At 35.7% G+C, this 20,354-nt stretch overlaps 1 protein-coding gene across 1 annotated transcript in view; it reads right to left on the bottom strand.

Annotated features, from left to right (window-relative positions):
- Positions 1–641: 641 nt before the first annotated feature.
- LOC104625008 (AP-1 complex subunit sigma-2-like) overlaps positions 642–20,354 on the bottom strand; it is a gene marked incomplete at its 5' end in the record, with an annotated part of 21,959 nt that continues 2,246 nt past the window's right edge. Inside the window, 2 exons of the mRNA XM_010292527.1 lie at positions 642–1,232; positions 12,809–12,903. Of these exons, the coding sequence (XP_010290829.1) occupies positions 12,859–12,903 (45 nt within the window). The remainder of the gene's footprint in view (positions 1,233–12,808; positions 12,904–20,354) is intronic.

Here is a 20,354-nt window from a genome sequence, read left to right as displayed (position 1 = left end):
GAATCAAATTTCCTGATACGCAACAGGTTTAGTTTATAATTACTGAAAGTCTGCTGGAAGTGTCAAAATATTACTTGACATCACTTTACACGATTTGCAGTGAACCTAGAATGCAAATCTAACATTTAAAAGCCTCTCACTGCGAATTAGTTGGTTCAACAGTGTATCACACAGGAGTTTCACAGGGGTGTGTCGTGTAGAAGTCAAGGACAGCAGTTAAAATGCCACTGACACTTACTGTGTGGGGTTTTTTTTAAGGTGCCTATACACTGGTTAAAGCATGACTAGAACACACCCATAAATACAAGTTTATTTGGAGAGTTTGAAAGAAAATAATTAAAAAATCCCTTTAGTAAAGCTCCTTCTTCCCCACCTTCAAAAGTACCCAATTTTCATTATGCACATCTCTATACAGTCAGAATCCTTGTGTTTATGTTCAGAGCAAGCTAATGTCAGATCTAAAAATAGTTTCCGTATTTGGAAATATGTTGTTGTTGTACTACTACATGCATTCCCTTTTTAGTATAGTAACTTGCACAGTTTTGCCTAAGGTAGCTACACTTAAATATACCATTTCTAGTGAGTTTATCAGTTTGCAGTTTTCTTGCAAAAAATAGTATCACCTTTACAGTTTCTACCAGTTTGATATGCAGATCCTAACAGGATTCTTTGGTATAATGACAAATTCAGTAGTAAACAGGTATTTCCAATCTTTATGCATCAACCGAAATAAGCAAAATTATCACAAGTGATGACTAAAATGGAGATGAACAAAAGTCTTTGGTTGCATAAACACAATATCTACACTATACCATTTCATGTTTGGAGTTGTCCATGTAGCTTCTTTTCACTTAGATATGCTGTGTCCGAATGATACATTTATTTCCTGAAGTTTGCTTATAAAAAACAGTACACTTATTGAAGTCAAATACAGTCTTCCTATAAATGCAGTGAAGGGAGACACTGAGTCAATTTAAATCTAATTCCCTTTCATTTATGGTTTTTGGACTTTAATTTCTTGTTCCCTTTTCAAAAGAGTATTTTTCTTGTAGGCCTGAATGAAGCAGCTCAGCAAAACAGTAATACTGACAAACAGCATCTTACACCATTAGCTAAACATTACAATGAAGGCAGTGAACATTTACAGTATGAAACACTGAGATGTCATCAGCTGACGTGAAGATTTATGTCAATCCAATTTCTTCAAGTACACTACGTGGGGTCTCTGCTTCCTACGGAGGGAAAATTTGAGACAGTGGTAAATGGACCCTGTGCTTTGTTGAACAGTACCGTACATGAGTTAGTATGAAAGATGCTTAATTAAAAAAGCTGAAACACATGAAAAGATAAGAGTACTGCAGTTTGCAAACATGGTATTAGCTGCATTTCTCAAAGAGCTGTTAATTAGATTGTCATGGTTCACGGGAATAGCTGGTAGATTTTATTGCCCTTAAGTGCAATAAAAATAAAGCAATTCAGTTGTACCAGCAGGAAACAAATCACAACCCAGTAACAGAGATATGAATTGGGGAGGGATGGGCAAGCATCTTGCAGTGGAATCAGTGATTTTTGTGGTGAATTGTTTCATGGGTCTCAAAAATCTGTTACAGAAGAATGAATAAATGGATGAATGAAATGACTGGCACTACTAAGATACAGTATCCCTTAATTGCTTTATAAGGAGCTGAAATTGTTGTGTGTTTGTTTTTTTTTTTTTTTTTTACACCAGTCCCATGCTTTGTTCATAAAACCCGGTCAAGGTACCTTGAAACCCCTGGTTCCAATAAATTGACCCCTACAGAAGTAGAGGAATCACCAGGATTGGAATTCTATTATTCCACACCAAGCATAAAGTTTTAGGTTAATTCTAACCTTAAAGAGCTTTGTTTAGATTTACAACAAGTCATTTAATACAAAATTCTGAAGGATTATAATTTGTTTTGTATTCATTATTCCTATAGCATCTGAAAAGAAATAGTCGTTTAATTAGAAATATGATGCTGTCCTTTTCCGTAGTTATTAACAATATCATAGTAAATAAAAAGGGATACTGTGTCCTTATGGAAACATAAAGTGTTGTAGTATCCAGGGCATGAATAAACTTACTTTAGCATCCTAAAACAAGACATGTCATGAAGCAGAAAAAAAGCAGATAATAGTTAAGGCAGCAAACAAATTATTTTTCAACCGCTTTCTAAATAGTCTAAATATTTATTTTTAAAAATTGTCAGTAAAATACATAATTAAACACCTTAAATCTTACAAATAACACCAACCTCTCTATAAACCTTGACTATGTAGCACAAAACAATCAAGTTTACAGTCCTCATTCAGTTCATATATAAGGTAATTTAGTATTGAAGGAACAAGCTATGATATTTTAAAGGCAACTTGATTTGAAAGTCAGTCAGCACTTTGAATAGGCCACCTGTGAGCACTTCAAGATGGCTTCCAAAATCCAGCAGCAAGTAAGAAATTGCAAGAAAAAGCCAAGTTAAAACTGGAAACAAGATACTCTGTGTATTACAGGGTTTTTTTCCCTCTGATGCAATATTTAAATGTTCTTGGAACTGCACTGACCTTGATAAAGCCAGACAGGATGGCACAATTAAAGATTTACACGTTTGTATACAAATCCCCCCAAAGGAGACACTGATTGAAGAAAAGGCTATGCAGCATTTTTAATACAAGATGTCGTATTATATTCCCAGATTACTTTGTTGCATTCGTTTTAGAGGACATGTCTCTCCCCTATCCACCAACTTAAAAGCATTTTACTAAAAAAAAAAAAAAAAAACCTACATGCTTAACTACAGCAACAGAATTCAGAGTATTTAACAGAATATAAATTCTCAGGCATTTCTGGGTCTTGAAAACATTTGTAATAAAACAAATTTTCACTGTTTTCAACTGATTACATAGCAGTGGACACTCAGTGGTGAAACAGGATATTCACTATATTACCTGAAAAAAAAGTTGCTCAATAGCTATGAAAAAATACAGTGCTCTGCTGTTAATATCTTTAGAACAGTTTAGTATTATTGTCTCCACTGCCCAAAGTTGTAGGTAATTTTCACCAGGCATATACTTAAATAAAGATTAAATGTCTTCAAGTAAATCAAGGTCATTGGCACACTATGAATTTAAAGCAATGTATTTCAAAGACATTGGCTACTTGTCCACAGATATCTCACCAGTAAAACTCAGTAAGATTTTAATTTTTTAATACTACAGCAGTAACCTTGAGGCAGACGTGCATTCTTAGATTCACATGAACAATATAAACTCAAAAGGAACACCTAAAGGCTAATGTGTTTTTCTAAAGGAATAATTTCATCGATTATTACTTTTAAGAAACAAATAGAATTAACTATGTTTTGTTCACATTATTTGTTTTAGGAAGTGTCAAACATTTTATCCAATTGTTATGGAAAACATTCTGCAGTATTACACACTACCTGCAGCTCAGAATCACCCAAGGCAAACAATGCAAATTTGAAATGTATCAGAACACAGATGAGGAAAAAAAGTCATTCACATGAGACAAAAGTGCATGCAATACTTTATTTCAAACATGCCAGGAAAGCTAATTCATTACCTAGTCGTTTAGAAGCAAGCAGCTGTATACAGATAACAAGAAAAACAGCATCTCATTACAGCTCAATGCACAGCATTTTAAGCCAACAGGCATGAAATAATGCAGGCTAAAGCAGCATTAACCAGACATTCAAACACATTGTTAATGTCTTACAGAAAAAAGGCAAACTTGGAAATGGAAAACCACTCCTATGATCTTGCTTTTTAACATTTCAAAATGCTGCAAGTCCAATCAAAATCTTTTGTCTAATCCCCTAATTCTCCAATTTTTATGTCAGTTTAACATTTGAAAGGTAGTGCATTACCACATATAGTACGCTGAACTAGCTGATTGTGGTTAGTCTCAGTAACTACCTCCTTGCTAGTTACCCTTGAACAATTTTCAGAAACGGCATTGGTTTTAGGATACAAATTATTTTCTTCTACTAGGCAAACAGAGGATGCAATACATGCCCTCTCACCCTGCCCACACTTTTTAATTGAAAGGTACTTATATACATCCTTGTGGCAGTTCTCCAATATACAAGGTAGCCTGCACTTGAAACTGAAAATGCCAATTGAAGGACACGTATTTCAAGTATGCTGCTAATGGACTTTAAAAAAAAAAAAATCTTTCCAACCCTAACCATTTGTAAAGCAATGAACTTGTTCTCTCCTTCAGCAAGCAGCAATTGTTCAACTACTCACAAGACTGTTTTGAACATTTAAATATAAATGTTGTAACTTCAAATTTACCTAAGTAGTTCTCTTTGCCTTAATCAATTCTGCCTTCCTCTTCTTTATAAGGTAAGTCACACCATTGTGCCAGTCTCAGAAAAGGATATTGGTATGTGCATCTTTAAGATGCAAGGTATGTGTAGAATTGTGTGTAGTATCATTTAATACTTGTGTGTATACACATTTCACATACTACTCCTTCACTAGCTTCTCTAAGTATTACCTTCATCTACAGGTTTTAAGTGTATGTTTAAATACCACCATAACTTATTTGAAAGATAAACACAGGTCACAATGTTACAGTATAGGTGTTGCAGTTTAGATGTTTAGCTCAGAAAACTCTACAGAACTTGTAAGCACAAGACTTCAAGGTTACACACAATAAAAAAGTTAAACCATATGCCAACAAGCACAAGTTTCGTTGAAATGAGACATATGAAGAGACAACACTGTAAAACAGAGGGGGAAGAGGAAAGTACAATAGCAGAGAATGGTTGTGGTATTTATTAGATTCAAGATGACTGGATTCACCAAGCTGATGATAATGTTCTGTCATGAGTAAGTCACTGGTCTATCTCCTCTGAAATTCTGCATGCATGATGAAGCCATTTAGTACACTGGGACATTAAAGTATTCATGACGTGGCTACAAAAGAAATGTACATATTCTTATACATAATAGAAAAGGTGGACAGATATGCAAGAAAACAAAAAGATTATCTCACTGATATGAAAAGGACTCAGTACAGAAATACAATATTGTATTTTTGACTACTCTAGGCATCCAAGGGGAAGGGCAGGGAGAACCATCATTTTAGCCCTCCCATACTTGCGTGCTAGGTCCAACAAGATACAGAACAACCTAACATCATAATTACTGTATTATGTAAGCTCAGAGCTTCTTCTCAGCCAAAAATCCTTTGAAGCTGAGATACTGTTCCAGAGATGGACCACCCTATGTATCTGCTCCGTTCTAGCCTCTTCAGTAGACATTGACTATTGGCTACTGTCAGACACTGCACCGGGCTAAGTGAACTTTTGACATCACCTACCATATCCGCTCTGATAAACACACATCGGTAACAGGCCTCTAGAACATGGTTGTGAGCAGCACCATGCCAGGGTAGTACAGCAGTGGCATTATTTGTGACAAAAATTATCTTTCTATCAAAGAGTGCCTGTTTAAAAAAATGGTAGGTATCTGAGAGACCTCTCACAGCAGGCAAAGTTTTCTTCACTTTTGAATTATGCCACTGAACTTAATACTCTATTACTAGCATGAACATTCATATACAATTGGTTGAAAGAGGAGCTGGAAAGCAAGCAATACTCAATTTTTTGTATTAAAATCAGTGCCCTGAAGACAAATTAGGACATTTTTAATGGAGTAATAGCAATTTAGGAGTATCAGCCCCACGTATGCCCATTACACATCTTCTGGGAAGAAAACAGAAAAAAAGCACAAAGCAACTCTCTGCATATCAGTTAACATCTTTCCTGATGTACCAACACTAGATTTTAATCTATTTTAGCATCCCACTCCCTGAAATTATAGAAGTCTTACAACAGATCTGAGGAAGTTCCCATGACTTCTAAAGCTATCAATTTCCTCTGTGTCATCTCAGTTTATTCACACATTCAAGCTTGTATATTTTTAAATTCTAATCTCCAATTACAGAAAAGCACAACAAAAATACCCCGGAGGCTTTACAGGATTTATACTGCTTTTCAGTATCAGTAATCTGAACATTATTCCATAGTAGCTAAAATTATTCTGAACAAGCCAACTACAAATCCAATAGTTCTCAGAATAACACCACCTATAGCTCAGTGACAGTTGCAAATAAGTTGTATGAAGCCTGCTGTGATTTTTGGTATTACTCAAAAGAATTTGATATATAATACAGAATTAAAAATGTGAATTTTAACTCTTAAAACCTCTCTTACTGCTTAAGTCAAGTGTCAGCCTACATTAAAAACAAAATGCTGAGGCATATTCCTAACTGGAAAAAGAATTGCATGATGGTAGTATACAGTACTAATCTCAAGGAGTAGGAGCTTTGACTAAAAAAAAATATTAACTTTAGAACTGCTGGAGCCTCCACAGACAAAAAAATTCCCAGAGAGGTACTTATGGAAAACTTGTACTTTACTTACACTGTTGGCATGATAGATTCATGAAGACAACTGAAAAGCAGGCATATTTGTTACAATCGCAAATGTCCAATTTTTACAGCTTTGAATTTTCAGTTTTTACCTGGAACATGCATGCACACATGTGACTGTGATCCTCCTCCTTGTTGAAAAAAAAAAACAAACAAAAACTCAGGTCTTCCAGTGTTTCACCCTTGGAAACCTGGAGCTAAAGTTAGTGTCTTCATCAAAATGCTTGTCAAATCTCGTAACAGATTTCTCCTTAATTTTTCAATAGTTCTCTGGACAGAACGCAGAACGAGAGCAGCTCATTTTCTAGCACTCTTATGAGGCTGATTACCATTCATTGTTGTTGTGTTATCCCAGGCTGCACACATTCTTTAGCATACTCTCTGGCCTGGAAGCACTGACCATGTTGCCTTTTAACACAACTATTATGAACAAATAAGGACATGGAAGTGTTTATGTCATGTTTATCTACCTGTTACCCTTCAGTACTTTCCAAACTTCTACTCTCCCCCACGGCCCTAGGATACTCCCCATCCTAGTCATATTTTCAATGGTTTATAACTCGAGGAATTAACTGCCTTTGAAGCAAAAATCCTGGTACACAAAATTAGATGACTGACTCAAATTACTGTTATGGGATTAGTGTCTCATCTTGACAGAAACTTCTATCTAATGATAAAGCAAGATAGATTGCCAGATAACAATAGGAAGAAAGTGGTTATTTTGCTCCTGGTGACTTTTTCGTTTACAGAACATGTAAACACCACCTGCAACTATACTAGCAATAAGCTGACACTGTAGAGGTGAATCTAAAAGATTAAATGGAAGACAACAGTACTGAGATATGAAGCGATAACACAGCAATATTCTGAGATTGAAAACACTGCAGTTTCAGTGAGACCTCTGTAGCCCACCAAGGACATCCAAGTCCATCAAACACAGAGGGTCTAGCACTGTGGGCAGCCTGACAAACAACAGAAAGGAAAATAAAATTTTGACAAATTATTTGCCATCACAGAACTACAGTATCTCATAAGCTCCAACTATGACTTGTTAAATTTTTCACTGTGTTCTCTGCATTGTCTCCAGAGTAGTCAGCCAGAAAGGACAATTTGGGTGAAAGGACAGACATCAACTTCTACAATCAGGATGCAGACTACCTTGCCTTCCTTCCGTGGGACTCTGCAAACCTTAGACAATACCCTGAGCCTGTGAAGCACATCCTTAGAATAGCTAGCGATCTGGATCTAATGAGTTTATAAGTGAGTTGATCTAGCAATGGTATCCTTACAGCACAATACAGTGGCAAACTAACATGAAATACTACCTCTGAAAAAATCACCATTTAAAAATTTGATGTTAATTCTTTATCTGACTTCAGATAGGTCTTAGATCCTAGTTTTGCCCAAGCAGTAATAGCTCTACAGTACAAGCCGCACGCTGCAATTCCACAGTGTTTTAAAGTTACTAGAATTCATCTTTTCAAGCTGACATCTGTGTTTACAACTAATTTTAAAAAGCCAATAATACTCTCTGAAATTTGCAGCTTGAGTCATTACAGATTTTTAAATTAGAAAAATGGTAGAGTTGATTTGAGTCAACAGAACTATTTATCTAGCCCAACCCCAACTGACATTTTTCTCAGCCAATTTTGTCATGACCCAACCTAATTAAAAATCATAATCAAACTAAAATTAGAAAGGACTCCATTTAATCCAGTCCCCCAATCAGCATACCTGTAACATTCCTGAGAGATACTTAATCTGTTAAAGGCATCCAGTGAGGGAAACTTTTTGGTTTTTAAGTATATTTGCCCCCAGGCAATATATTTAAATGCTTCATTATCATCACCACTGGAAAATTTGCCTAACACCTACTTTGAAATTATTTTCTTGCTGCAATTTAAGCTATTTTATGCGTGTAGTGGACAAGAAAACAGTCTATTTCCTCAGGCAAGAGAGCAACAAGAAATTATTTATGCCTACACCAAACTGACCCAAGTTCAGCGTTTTGCAGTGCTGCCATTTTACGGACAACATCACACAGCAGTGACATAGACTTCATGAATACATGGCACACCTTTTTCAGGGAAACTTTACTTAAGTTTTTAACTTCTTTCCCATCAAAATCGGCACAAAGCCTATGAAGGCAAGCCATGTTAAACTGCAGGCAAAAATTACAACTGCTACCTTTACATAAAGGCTTGGCTTCTTTGACATTCAGCATCTAAACAAACCCCAAGCTAGAACAACAGACAAGATGTGGTACCATGGAGTGCACAGCAGTTTGGGAAAAACTTCTACAGAAGTTATGGGGAAAAGAGAGAGGACAGATGCGGGTTTCTGTTTAAAAACATGAAGTTCTTACAGTAGGAAGAGATTAACATTTAACAAGCACTTCTTTAGCAATGCTTCAGAAGGAATTACTTTTACACTCTACTACTTAATCTTTATTAGGAAATATTTCTAATGAAAGGCTGCTTCAGGAAATTGCTGCTGTTCACTTACTCTACTATTTTGAAATCCCTGAAAATGCATCTGTTTCCCCATTTTTAGTTAGCTAACTATTCAGACACTCCAATTACATGGTTATTGGGAAAATTCTACTTTACTTTCAATGGAAGGCAAAGTGTTTTCTCAGAGAGCCTAGAAACACCCATGAGGTCTTGAACATGTTCAAAGACAAACATCAACTATGACACTGTTCAAAAACAAAGAAAAATCCTACATCAGTGCCAACTCCAAGTCATGATCTTGCCTGCAGCTTCCTGTACAGAGAAGACAAAAAAAGAAATCTTCAAGATTGGTGCAAATTAGTCAACACAATACTGAACTAGAGTCTGAAACAGCAACAGTTGTCATCTAAGTGTTATTCAGCAAAACATCCTAGCATATGCACACACTACAGCTCTAAAACATCACTTCAAGGGACCAGAAGGGTATTACATAAGATCAGCAGCGGCCTGCCTGCCCCCCTCTCAAAAGCAGAAGCAAAAATAGCCGTGGAAACTTCATGTACTGTAACTGGATAATAGTGGGTGCTTCCTCCGTCTTAGTTGCTATTCTGATCTGCTGGATCAGAGGTGATAATCGCTCCAGGAGGCAGTGCTTTATACCTGCCAATCAGTTGCTATGCAGTAAGCTATGAAGAATTGAGAGTCTAAGGGTAAGGATGATTCTAAGCATCCACTGGAGGCTCCATTTCCCCACCACAAAAACACAAATGCTCTAAGCAAATACTACTGCTGAATACTTTGTATCGTAAAACTAGAGCTAAAATTACTACAAATCACTGAGTTCTCTATCAGATAATCCCACAGTGTCTCTATGTTTGGCAGTTTGCCAAACTACGCACATAAGGATTCATTAATGTTTTCTTACATTTTCTTCCAGCACTGCAGCTACAGGTTTGCATTACTTATTCCCCTCTGCTTAAGGAACCATTTCTTAAACTGCAGGGCTGTATCTTTGAAGGGATGACCAGAATATACTGCTGTAACAAGCCATGTCACATCCAGTATCATTCAGCTTCCATGGCAATGGCATTTAAGCATTCCCCTTCTTTCCTGTTCCTGCAGCATTTTGCCTTCCTGTAGTTGTTTGGACAAATGATTGCAGGGCCAAGTTGTAAACATGGAAAAGCAAAGTTGCTGATTATATGTTGTTAGAAATGAACAATTTAAATTGGATCAGTTTAAATGGATCTGAAATCCAGTTCTAGAAGAGTCATATAAATAGTTTGCCTGGCACAAAGGAAAGAGGGAGGGAAAGGACGCCTGAAAACTCTGTTAAGTCAGTAATGCTGCTGAAGTTCCTTGCTACAGGCCTATGACTCAAGCCAACAGCAGGGGTGTAGTATAAGACAGGTAAATTAGAACTTACCTAACTATGCTAGCTGACTTGGGAGTTCACAGCAGACTTGAGTCAAGACAAGATACATGGGGACCACTGGTTTTTTAAAACATTTAGATACCCTGGGAATTGTTAAAAATAAAACGTAATTTAAGTTAGACTGTTAGCTTTAGTAGAAGTCCTGGCTGCCACCAAAAGCAGCTGCCTTTTACTTCCCTTTTCAGCGCCACTGCTTTCCTCCTCCTGGCACATCCTTCATGCTCCCTGGCTTTAGCTAACAAGCTAGAAGCCACATAATCACAGGGTAAGTGGATCAACGCAAGTGCCACCAGGAATGATCAGGCCTTCTCAACAAGAGTCACTGTCAGCATGGTTTTAGGCGATGAGGAAACTGCACCCTGACTCAAGAGCATGACTAACACCTGTAAACTGCTCTTGATAGAAAGCATAAGTTTTGTTCGGCAGAACTTCCGTGTACAATAAAAAATTTCACCCTGCCTAGCTGTATACCGCTTAAGTTTTTTAAACATTGTATAAGGCTTACCTTACATTTAACTAAATTCTGTATGGAATAGACTCCTTCTAAATATGTGGCTTATTATACTTGCCCTACAGCACATGAACTCAACACCCTAGTTTACAACCAAATCTGAAACAGCCCTCAAAAAAATGAAATTCTACTAATTTAGTGCTTTTTTATGCTTGACAGAGTAACACAGATTAAGTAATCTGAAGGTGTATAACCTACAGTTAAATATCAGGTTAACCCAAGCACAGAAGCTATATGAGTCAAACTCCTCCCCTTGTCCAAAGACAACCTTCTTTACCTCAGGTGATCTTTCTTTAGCATAGATTATCCTCATTCCTATATACAAGCTGCAGTTCCTTCCAGCAGGAAAACTACTCCCATCTCCCATCAGGTGCAACCATCTATCTGTCCCTCTCACCCCCACAGATGCCATCCCCTTTTCTTCATATTCTGTGGAGTCATGACAACCATGTAAATTAAACTCTGTACACAGAGACTATTCCTTTCACTCCTTCCCAGGAACAGTAGCAAATGGGAAAAAACATCCCATGGACATTGGATAATGCCACTGCCCCAAATTACTGGGGACAAAGCACATTTCTTCAACTAAAACTGTGCCCATACACAGAATTCATCAGGGACATACTGTAAACAAATAAACTGGAGTCACATAGAATTTTCTAAGCCTGAGCTTGCATGTTCCAGAATTGGTCTTTGTAGCCATCTAAGACAACAAAGACGACTGAGACTCCTAAGTAAATGCTCTATGCTTAGCATAGATCCCAAACCGTATAAATACTTTTTAAAGTTTTAATCACAAGGAAACCTACAGTCGCAGTATTAATACTAACCTCACCACAAGAATCACACTCTTTGTACATGAACTTGTTATCATGGAGAGAAAAAGCAATAAACATGGGGAAAAAAAACCTGTGGAAAAAAATCAAGCTTGAGCATTTAGGTTTTCTTATTGCTGTTTTAGAATACGTCCAAACTTGTAAGAAACTTTATTTTGAACAAATGACTTGTTGGCTGCCCTAAGTCCAGAGGTATAATAGGCAAGCAGGTTATTAGCTACTCGCCACTCCCCAAAGATCAACAGCTATATCATATACTAGGTAACTTTTAAATGGTAAAAATATCCATACACCAACACTGAATTTGATATTGAACATGTTAAAAAATATTTTTGTCTATTAATAATTTTCTTTTGTTCTGAAACTAAATCCTGATATTTATAGAGCTGCATATGAAATTAGATCCATTACTGCAGTTCCACATTACAAAAGCCAATTTGTTTACTGAACTGCTTGTTTATCATGGTATCAAATAAGCAGCGGACTAATTAAGTTTTCTCCAGCAAATCATTTTCATGTGTGTTTTAAACTTGCCTTATGTAAAATAAAATCTTACCTTTATTAGTAGGACTGCCACAATGTATTCACTTATGCTTTGAACAAAAATATGTTGCAATGCACTATATATGCAAATAAGCTTTGTTCTGTCATGCAGCATCCGGCACTTGATATACAGTCAATTGCAGCAGCACCCAGTCTTTTTAGGGCCCATTTTCTTTGCACAGCAGATGTAAACAGCTCATTTTCCAGTAAATACACATTTACATGAGTTGATTGTAAGTAAACAAAGCCAAACATCTGTTTAGTTATTAGTTTTGGTATCCATTTCTCTAACTTGCATTATCCCACTTAATTATCAACACCAAAGAAAGCTAGTAGAAGTCAGACACTTCAAGTTGATGCGGTTAGTACAAAAAAGGAAAATAACAGGGAACACTCAAAGCACTCTTCAAAGATCATCATGCAAGTGTTGCAGAAAGTTAAGCCCATCACCCATTTTCTGTTTATTCTTGCAAGGACTTAATTACACGTGCAGCAGTCTTTGCATAGCACCCGTTTAATCCATGCCACCAAAATGGTAAACTTGGTAGTTACCAATCATTTAGATGGGGGTCAAAAGGGCTAATGCCCTAGATTATCCTTAATCATAAGATATCCTCAGACAAACCTCCCCAGTCTTCATTCTGGCTCTACAAACACAAAATCAAGCAGTAGTGAAAATGTAATACCAACTACTTAGTCAAGAAAAACAAAACAAAATCCCAACACCCACTCAATTATTTACAGCTTATTTCCATTTAAAACAAAAGTTAAAAAATATTCTATACTATATACAAAAGTAAATTCAGTTATTTCACTCAAATATGTTTCAGCTATGGTTATTCTTTAAGTTAACACTATTTTATTAGGTCCTACTAAAGTCCACTGTTAAGGAAGCAAACAATAGAAATGCATCAGTAAAAAACATGTTCAAAAAACCTCTTATTTTTCACTTCTTAACAAGAAAAAGGATATTAGTACCTTAAAAGAATACGTTCTAGAGAGTTTTTTTAGAAAGCTTCACCTGTGCTCGAAGGAATATTAATTCAAAGATTTTTTTTTTTAAATGAGAACTTAAGATCAGTTGTTCATTATTATAATAGACTGAGAGTGTAATAGAATAGGATGCTACCAAATTTACATATATTTAATTCAGTGACTAAGTTTCACACAGTATTATTACTAACATTGATATTGAAGTAAGATTTGTTTCATGAAGGGAAATAAGAGTTTCATTCAACATATCTACCTACCATCCCTGAAGTAATTTAAACAATTTAGTTCAAGAGCTATGCAGTCATGTTTACTACTGTTACTTGCTGAGCTGTCTGTGATAAGCCAGTCATTTTCATGTAGTAATGCTTGGTGCAGAGTTGAGCACTTTCACTTTAATCCATCTGTTAATCAAACATACTTAGGTTTCTCAAAGAATTATGAACAATAGGTCTTCTCAGACTTTTTTTTGCCTTTTTAAAATAAAATTTTCAGCATAAGATTTAAAATATATACACTTTTAATGTATCTTGATATCCATCAACAGAACTACTACTGTTGCTAGACAACTTGGCAACAAAAAAACATAGCTTCTCCCTTAAAAATAAGTAAAAGCCCCAAAACACACAGCAGCAATATGCCTGACATCTGTACAACACACAGATAAGACGACAAAGAAATGAGAATCTAAAAACCAAACACAATGGGTTGCCTCCTGGGGGAATTCATATTCTTTTCACCTACTATTCTGTAGCTCATCTTCACAGGTAGTGAGAATTTTAGGAAAGGGTAGTAGTACTGCAACATGACACATCATCTCAGACACCACAGTAAAAATGGAATTTCCTCCTCACTATCTCAAGGTTCAAACATTAACATTGCTCTTTTCAGCATTCTGCCAGATTCAGGGAACATGTTCTATTAAAATGCAGATTAATGTGCTCATTCAGAAAGAGCATAATTTTGAAGATAAGATACTCGTACTGTCAAGCAGTCTTCTGCAATTGTTCATTGAATTTACTATGTTTATTGACCAAAAGCACGCAACTAAGCTCCTGAAAACAGCTATGGCATATTCAGCACTGCTAAAATTTTCATTGTATCACCCTGACACAGTACTTCTACAGATGGCAATAGAAGAATACTTCCGGAGAAAAATCTATCAGTTCAGTGTACAGATAATAAATATACCCTTAATAGAATTATAATCTATGAGGAGTTCAGTGTACTGTTAATACACCCTCAACAGTTCTACAAGGACTGCTTGTATCTGTGAACTATCAACTTCATGGGTAGTTTTGTGAGGTGTATGTTATTGGTTAGTATTGGAATTCACATCAGAGAGGGTACTTACCAGGCAGCAAGGACTTCACGTACACTAATTTGTCTGTCTTACCATTGAAACTTCCTAATTTGCATTGACTGAATGCATACTTAATACTTATATGGAAGACTCCTTCCCCACAACTTGTTGATTCACAAGAACTTCTAATCAGCATTTTGCTTTCTTTAATAGAGTAAGATTACTCACATCTTACATGCATACAGACTAAACAAAACAGCTGGGAAAAAAGGAGAATATTATGGAAACAGCTTTACTAAAATGGTATTTTAAAGGTCTACACAAAAGCTGCTTAGGTGAAAAGCAGACTTGCTTTCTATCGTTTTCCATTCATAAAGCCAAGGATAGATTAAGATCTGCCAACATGTTTCTGGAAAGACAACTGGATTTCTAAAGCATTTGGAAATCACAGCCTGCCAATCTATGATAAATCCTAAGCATCATGACACATCCAGAAAAGAAACTTCACAAAGAACATTAAGATACTGAACTTAATAAAAAAATAAATAAAAATTAAAAAATTAAAAAAAAAAAAAATCAAGAGTCACATACAGACCAGTAAAATATTTAAATTCTCAGAAAAAGGGTAGTCTGAGAATGGGAGGGGTGAAGTATGATACGATAACTTCCTGGATGTTCAATGACACTTTTTCAAGACCACATTTAAATCTGAAACGGTTAACTTCCCCTCTTCCCACTCCTACTTGGGAGAAAAAAAAAGAGATGCAGGTTCTAGTATTAATTTTCTGGACCAACTCCTATTGCTTTAAACGGAAGAGTATGGTTTGCTAGGTATTTGCAGTAAAGCCTAAGTCCATGGTACAAGGACATTTCAAAAATACCTACTAAAAATAATGGAAACATCTTTGATAAAGGTTTACAGACCTGTCTGCTACAATTAGATTTACAACTAGTTGTCTGTAAAGGTTTGTTCCAAACAGAAGCCATGTTCCTATGATTCCTGATTATGTGTACTTTTACAGTTCATTCCATCTAAAGTCCAGCTGAATTTATATTAGGTATTTATGCAGCCATGAAGACGTCTTAAAAAAAACTGTTGGCAGGTTTTATCAGTGATTTTATAAACTCAGTAGTCTATAGTACAGTCAATGACAAGCAAAATAGCTACAAACATGTACATATAACATCAGAAATGCAATTCTATGAAGATTTTAAGTCATTTTTTACTTGAACAGAATGCTACAAAGAGCAAAGTAATTAATACAAAACATACACAAAGAATAGATGACAGCATGACAAGACTTGGAACTTTTAACTGACAGGTTTGGAAATACCACACTTGCGTAGTTCCACACAATGAAACACTTTGTAACTTTACTATCTCCTTGTTCTCCTATGAATGCTGAATTTAAGCAACAGTGTAGTTTTTATGACAAGAATAACCTGTATCATAACTGAACAAGTACTCAAACTTTCCTAAGACGAGATGCAAATAAATTCTTCTAAAGTGAAGCATATTATATATACACAATGTTATAGAGTATGACTATAGTCAAGCATGTATACAAGACCTACTTCCTTCAAAAAATAACAACCATCTGTTCAACTGATGTGGAAAAATGAACACAAAAGCAACAAACCTCTTCACTTAGGCCCAATGTGCTTTGTCTTGTTTTTCAGTAATATGTTTTGTGACAAACTATGCCAGTCTTTAAGAGCAAGCAATTCAGTTTTTTATTCCCAAGACTGGGAGAAAAAAAACCTACCTCTCACACTTGAAGTATCTTAACAAAAAAACATTTCCCCAAGTATGCATTTCCTCACCTACTACTTACAAAGCACCTACATTTTGAAGAGAACCATTAGGAAACATGTTATACCTCAAAAAGAAAGTAATTATGTTGCATGTACATTCCCAAACTGGGCTTACTTATTCTGCTTATGTATAGACCTCACCTATCACATAAAACTAGATATAGTTTCATTCCAGGTTCTTAAATAATGTCTGGAACCAACACCATAAACAAGTTCACTTTATTTTTGATCAATGTATCAGAGTCAATAACTTCAATATAAATGGACAAGGCATACACTTCATACATAAACCAAAAGATCAAACAATCTAACTGCATTATAACCTCTTTTCCTGCTACATATCCAACATCCTTCAGGGACCGAACTCTGAAATGCATTTTACAAAAGTGTCAGCTACCAAAACTCTACCACAACTTACTGTATCTTCTACAAGCTGGGAAGGATTCCCAATCCACAAAGATCATAGCCGTTTCCTAATCCTTAAATAATGAACTACCAGCATATCCCTTTCTCATTTGTGGTAACTCTTATGACTCCCCACAGATCTTCTGAACTGTAATTACAGATCATTATCTGTGCCTAAAAATCAAACACACACGTCTTAAGAACTGCAGTCTTAAACTGACCGACGAAGCTGACTACCTACCTGAAACCAAGCTAGAAGTTACACATGAAGAACAGACCGCTACCAAGGCAGTCAGATCTCCATTATAATAAAGATTTCATTATTCATTCTTGTTTCACACCAAGAGGAATAAAATATAGCTGAGGCAAATAATGTCACTGCCAACATAGGAAGGCAGTCTATTTCAATAGTCTATATTTAAAAGTGCTAACATTAAACGAAGACTGAATTAATTGCATTAATTATGGTAAGTTTCTCAGGAGACTAGTAAGAAACAGGTGCTTGCTTACGAAGGCTGCTTCCTAAATCAGACAAAAAAATCTTATACTCCCACCCACTCCAAGCTTATCAGGGATTCTCTTTTGTCATTGCTAATGCTAACATTCCTTTATTTTGTCATATCTCAAGGACAACCTAATACCATCTCTCCACTATTATGCATACCTTCAAACCTACAGTTTCCAATTAGCATATTTCATCTCCAAGAACAAAAAAAATTTCATGGCATATGTTGGAAAAGAAAATTTGGTGAATTTTCGAAGATGCTCATTCTAAAATGAAAAGCTTAAGTCCACATAGCAACCCTAAGCATCCAGCGCAAGTCAGCTGACATTAACAATTTAAGCACCCTTCTGGATATAGGATGAGGTGAAGGCTTACAATAGCAAAGGAGATACGGTTAATTGATAGCATATCTATTATTCTTCATGTGGAAGGACTGGTAGATACTATCTGAGGCCAAACTGCAAAAGCTTAATAAAAAACATTCACATAGCTTTTTTATTTGTGATATTACTAAGATAGTGATGAAAACAAACAAGTGTGATTTGCTGATCGATCCACTGGTCTTTTTATTGAGGTATCTCTTAAAAATTTTTTTTTTAATATTTCAGATGTTCTGCTATCAACTACTAGAAGAATACATACACACCTATCCCTGGACAAATGGGGATAATTTCCGAAATACTTTTATAAAAATTACTAACGATTAATAACAAAAAGAATTTTCACTCAAAGCCAAATTCTAGGAACTTTTTTCTACTTCAAATGAAGATGAGCAAGTCTGCAGAGTTTTGCTTTTAAGTATATACAAAACTGGGCACTGTTTTAGATATGAGAATTACTAACTCCTTGATTTTAATGTTTTAGCAAAGTGAATGACCACGAACTTCCAAGCACCATACTGAATTACTTGGACTATCAACTAAACACAGAAATTAAACTTAAGTGGAAAAAAAAAATCAGATGCTCTCTTTTCCATAGAACATCTTTTGCTGCTAGTTTCATGCATTAAAAAATTAACTATCATGAAATCATGGACAGGATTATCTTTTAGCTGTTCCACATACCACATGTATATAACTCATGCAGCAACATACCGCATCTGCCAGTTTTCTTCTCTCAGTATAACTGAGTTGTTCACACAAGCAAAAACCCCCTACCTTTTCATAAATGCATGCCTTTGTAATCACTAGTTAAGTATTTAAAATTTCTATAGCAAATTATATAAATTATCAAAGACACGTGACAGCATTCTTTTGAACAGCAGCATTTCTAGCAATAGATTTATGACAACGTATGGCAGTGCTGGAATAATTAGTTTTTACTACCATTCACATGGATAATACAGCCAGTATTGACAACTGACTATTGGTAAGTTATCAGGTGGTAATAAATGGGGGTCTAGGGAATGAATATTCAAACTGAGCACATTATTGAAGAGCTAACGAGACAGTGAAGGTGAAAAAGGCTTAAAAAGTATGTTTCAGTCACATGAACTCTAGCAGTTATTAAGTGGACTGCACAGCACCAAGAACTTAATGACAAACTGAAGTAGGTGCTCAGAAACAGAAGGACATTCTGGAAAACTGCCACAGAAAATACAAGTAGACAAGGCTACTAAGAATTAATTCACTATTCAGCAGTTTATGCCTCTGCATATTTTATTTTAACATCATGCAAAGAGCCACATAATGTATTTGTAATGATTTTCCTTTGTGTAAGTATTCTGTACAGCTTTTAATCTTTAAGGTGTTTCATACATTCATGTATGTAGTGTTACTAATTAATAATGTTGTGCATTCAACACTGATTAATAATTTTTAAATTAGGCAACATGAGTATTCAGGGGCAAATAAAAGTCCTTTTGTTGCACGTAATTAGAATCTGACATGGTCAAAAACAAATACACAACAACCCTGCTAGAAATGGTTTGTGTTTGGAATCAAACCACATTTTGTTCTGGTAGCTTTGAAATATTCTGGGAAGCAGAAATTAACTGAAAGTACCAAAAGTCTCCAGTTGTGATGAACTACTATTTCAACAACCCTCTTTATGAAACTCAGCATGCACATAGCAGCTGATGATACAAAAACAAAGCTCTGCAGAAGAGTCCAACTTTATTGGAAGCTAAATTCAAATCCGAACTCAGACTTTTATGGGTTTTATAAACTAAAAATCAGATATATGGAGTAGTTTTATACTTGATCAATAGTCAATATAACTAAGAAAGAAAACCAAAATCAAACATAAGACTACAGTGGTGCTGTGATAAACTGTTACATTCCGATTTAATCTGAAAAGATTTAATAAACCTTGACAGAACAGACAATCCCTTAGAGAGGAGGAAAGGAAGGGCAATCAGACCAAAGCTGTCAGGGCAAGGGAAAAGTCTCCCACTGAAAAGGTGACACTTCCTTTTGCACAAAATTAACTTGGAATTATATTAAGTGTAAAAAGAGAATGCTAATTGTTTGAGTAGAAAATCGGTAATTCCTACAGGTAGAATGCATTTTTGCTTTAGAAGAGCCCTAAGAAAATGGTGAAAATAAAATTCAAAACCAGTGAGAATGGGAAAAAATATAGTAATTCTATTTTATGCATAATTAACTGTGCATTTGCAGGAGACAGACTGGAACAGCTAACTAATCTGTTACATCTGTTTTCATATAAAGAAAAGCAAAAGATTTTAAGAGAATAAACAGATTATTTCCCCCCCCCCTTTGTAAACTGCAACAGGACTTCTAGTTAAGGTAATTCCTTCCAAGAGTAAAAGGCTCAACAAAAACTGCATCAGAACACAAGCAGTAAATAAGGCATGTATTTCATTCCTAGAAAAACAGGGTAGCAAATCTGTGTGTAATGGCTGACCTTGTTCATGACACTAACTAGCTGCTGACAGACAATAAGTTTAACATTGTGGATTTGCCTGGACTCTGAAAGGATTACAAACACAAGGGGAAAGAACATCATGTGTTCCCCATACTATTAATACCATGTTCAACAAAAAACAGTACCAAGTAGAACACGGAATGCTTATATGAGAATGAAGCAATTAACTCACAGGACAAAGTAACAAATTGAAG

Source organism: Phaethon lepturus, unplaced genomic scaffold (genome assembly GCF_000687285.1).
Source record: "Phaethon lepturus isolate BGI_N335 unplaced genomic scaffold, ASM68728v1 scaffold168, whole genome shotgun sequence".
Taxonomy (NCBI): domain Eukaryota; kingdom Metazoa; phylum Chordata; class Aves; order Phaethontiformes; family Phaethontidae; genus Phaethon; species Phaethon lepturus.
The sequence above is the reverse complement of the archived record's forward strand: the minus strand, read 5'-3'. Positions and strand labels throughout refer to the sequence as shown.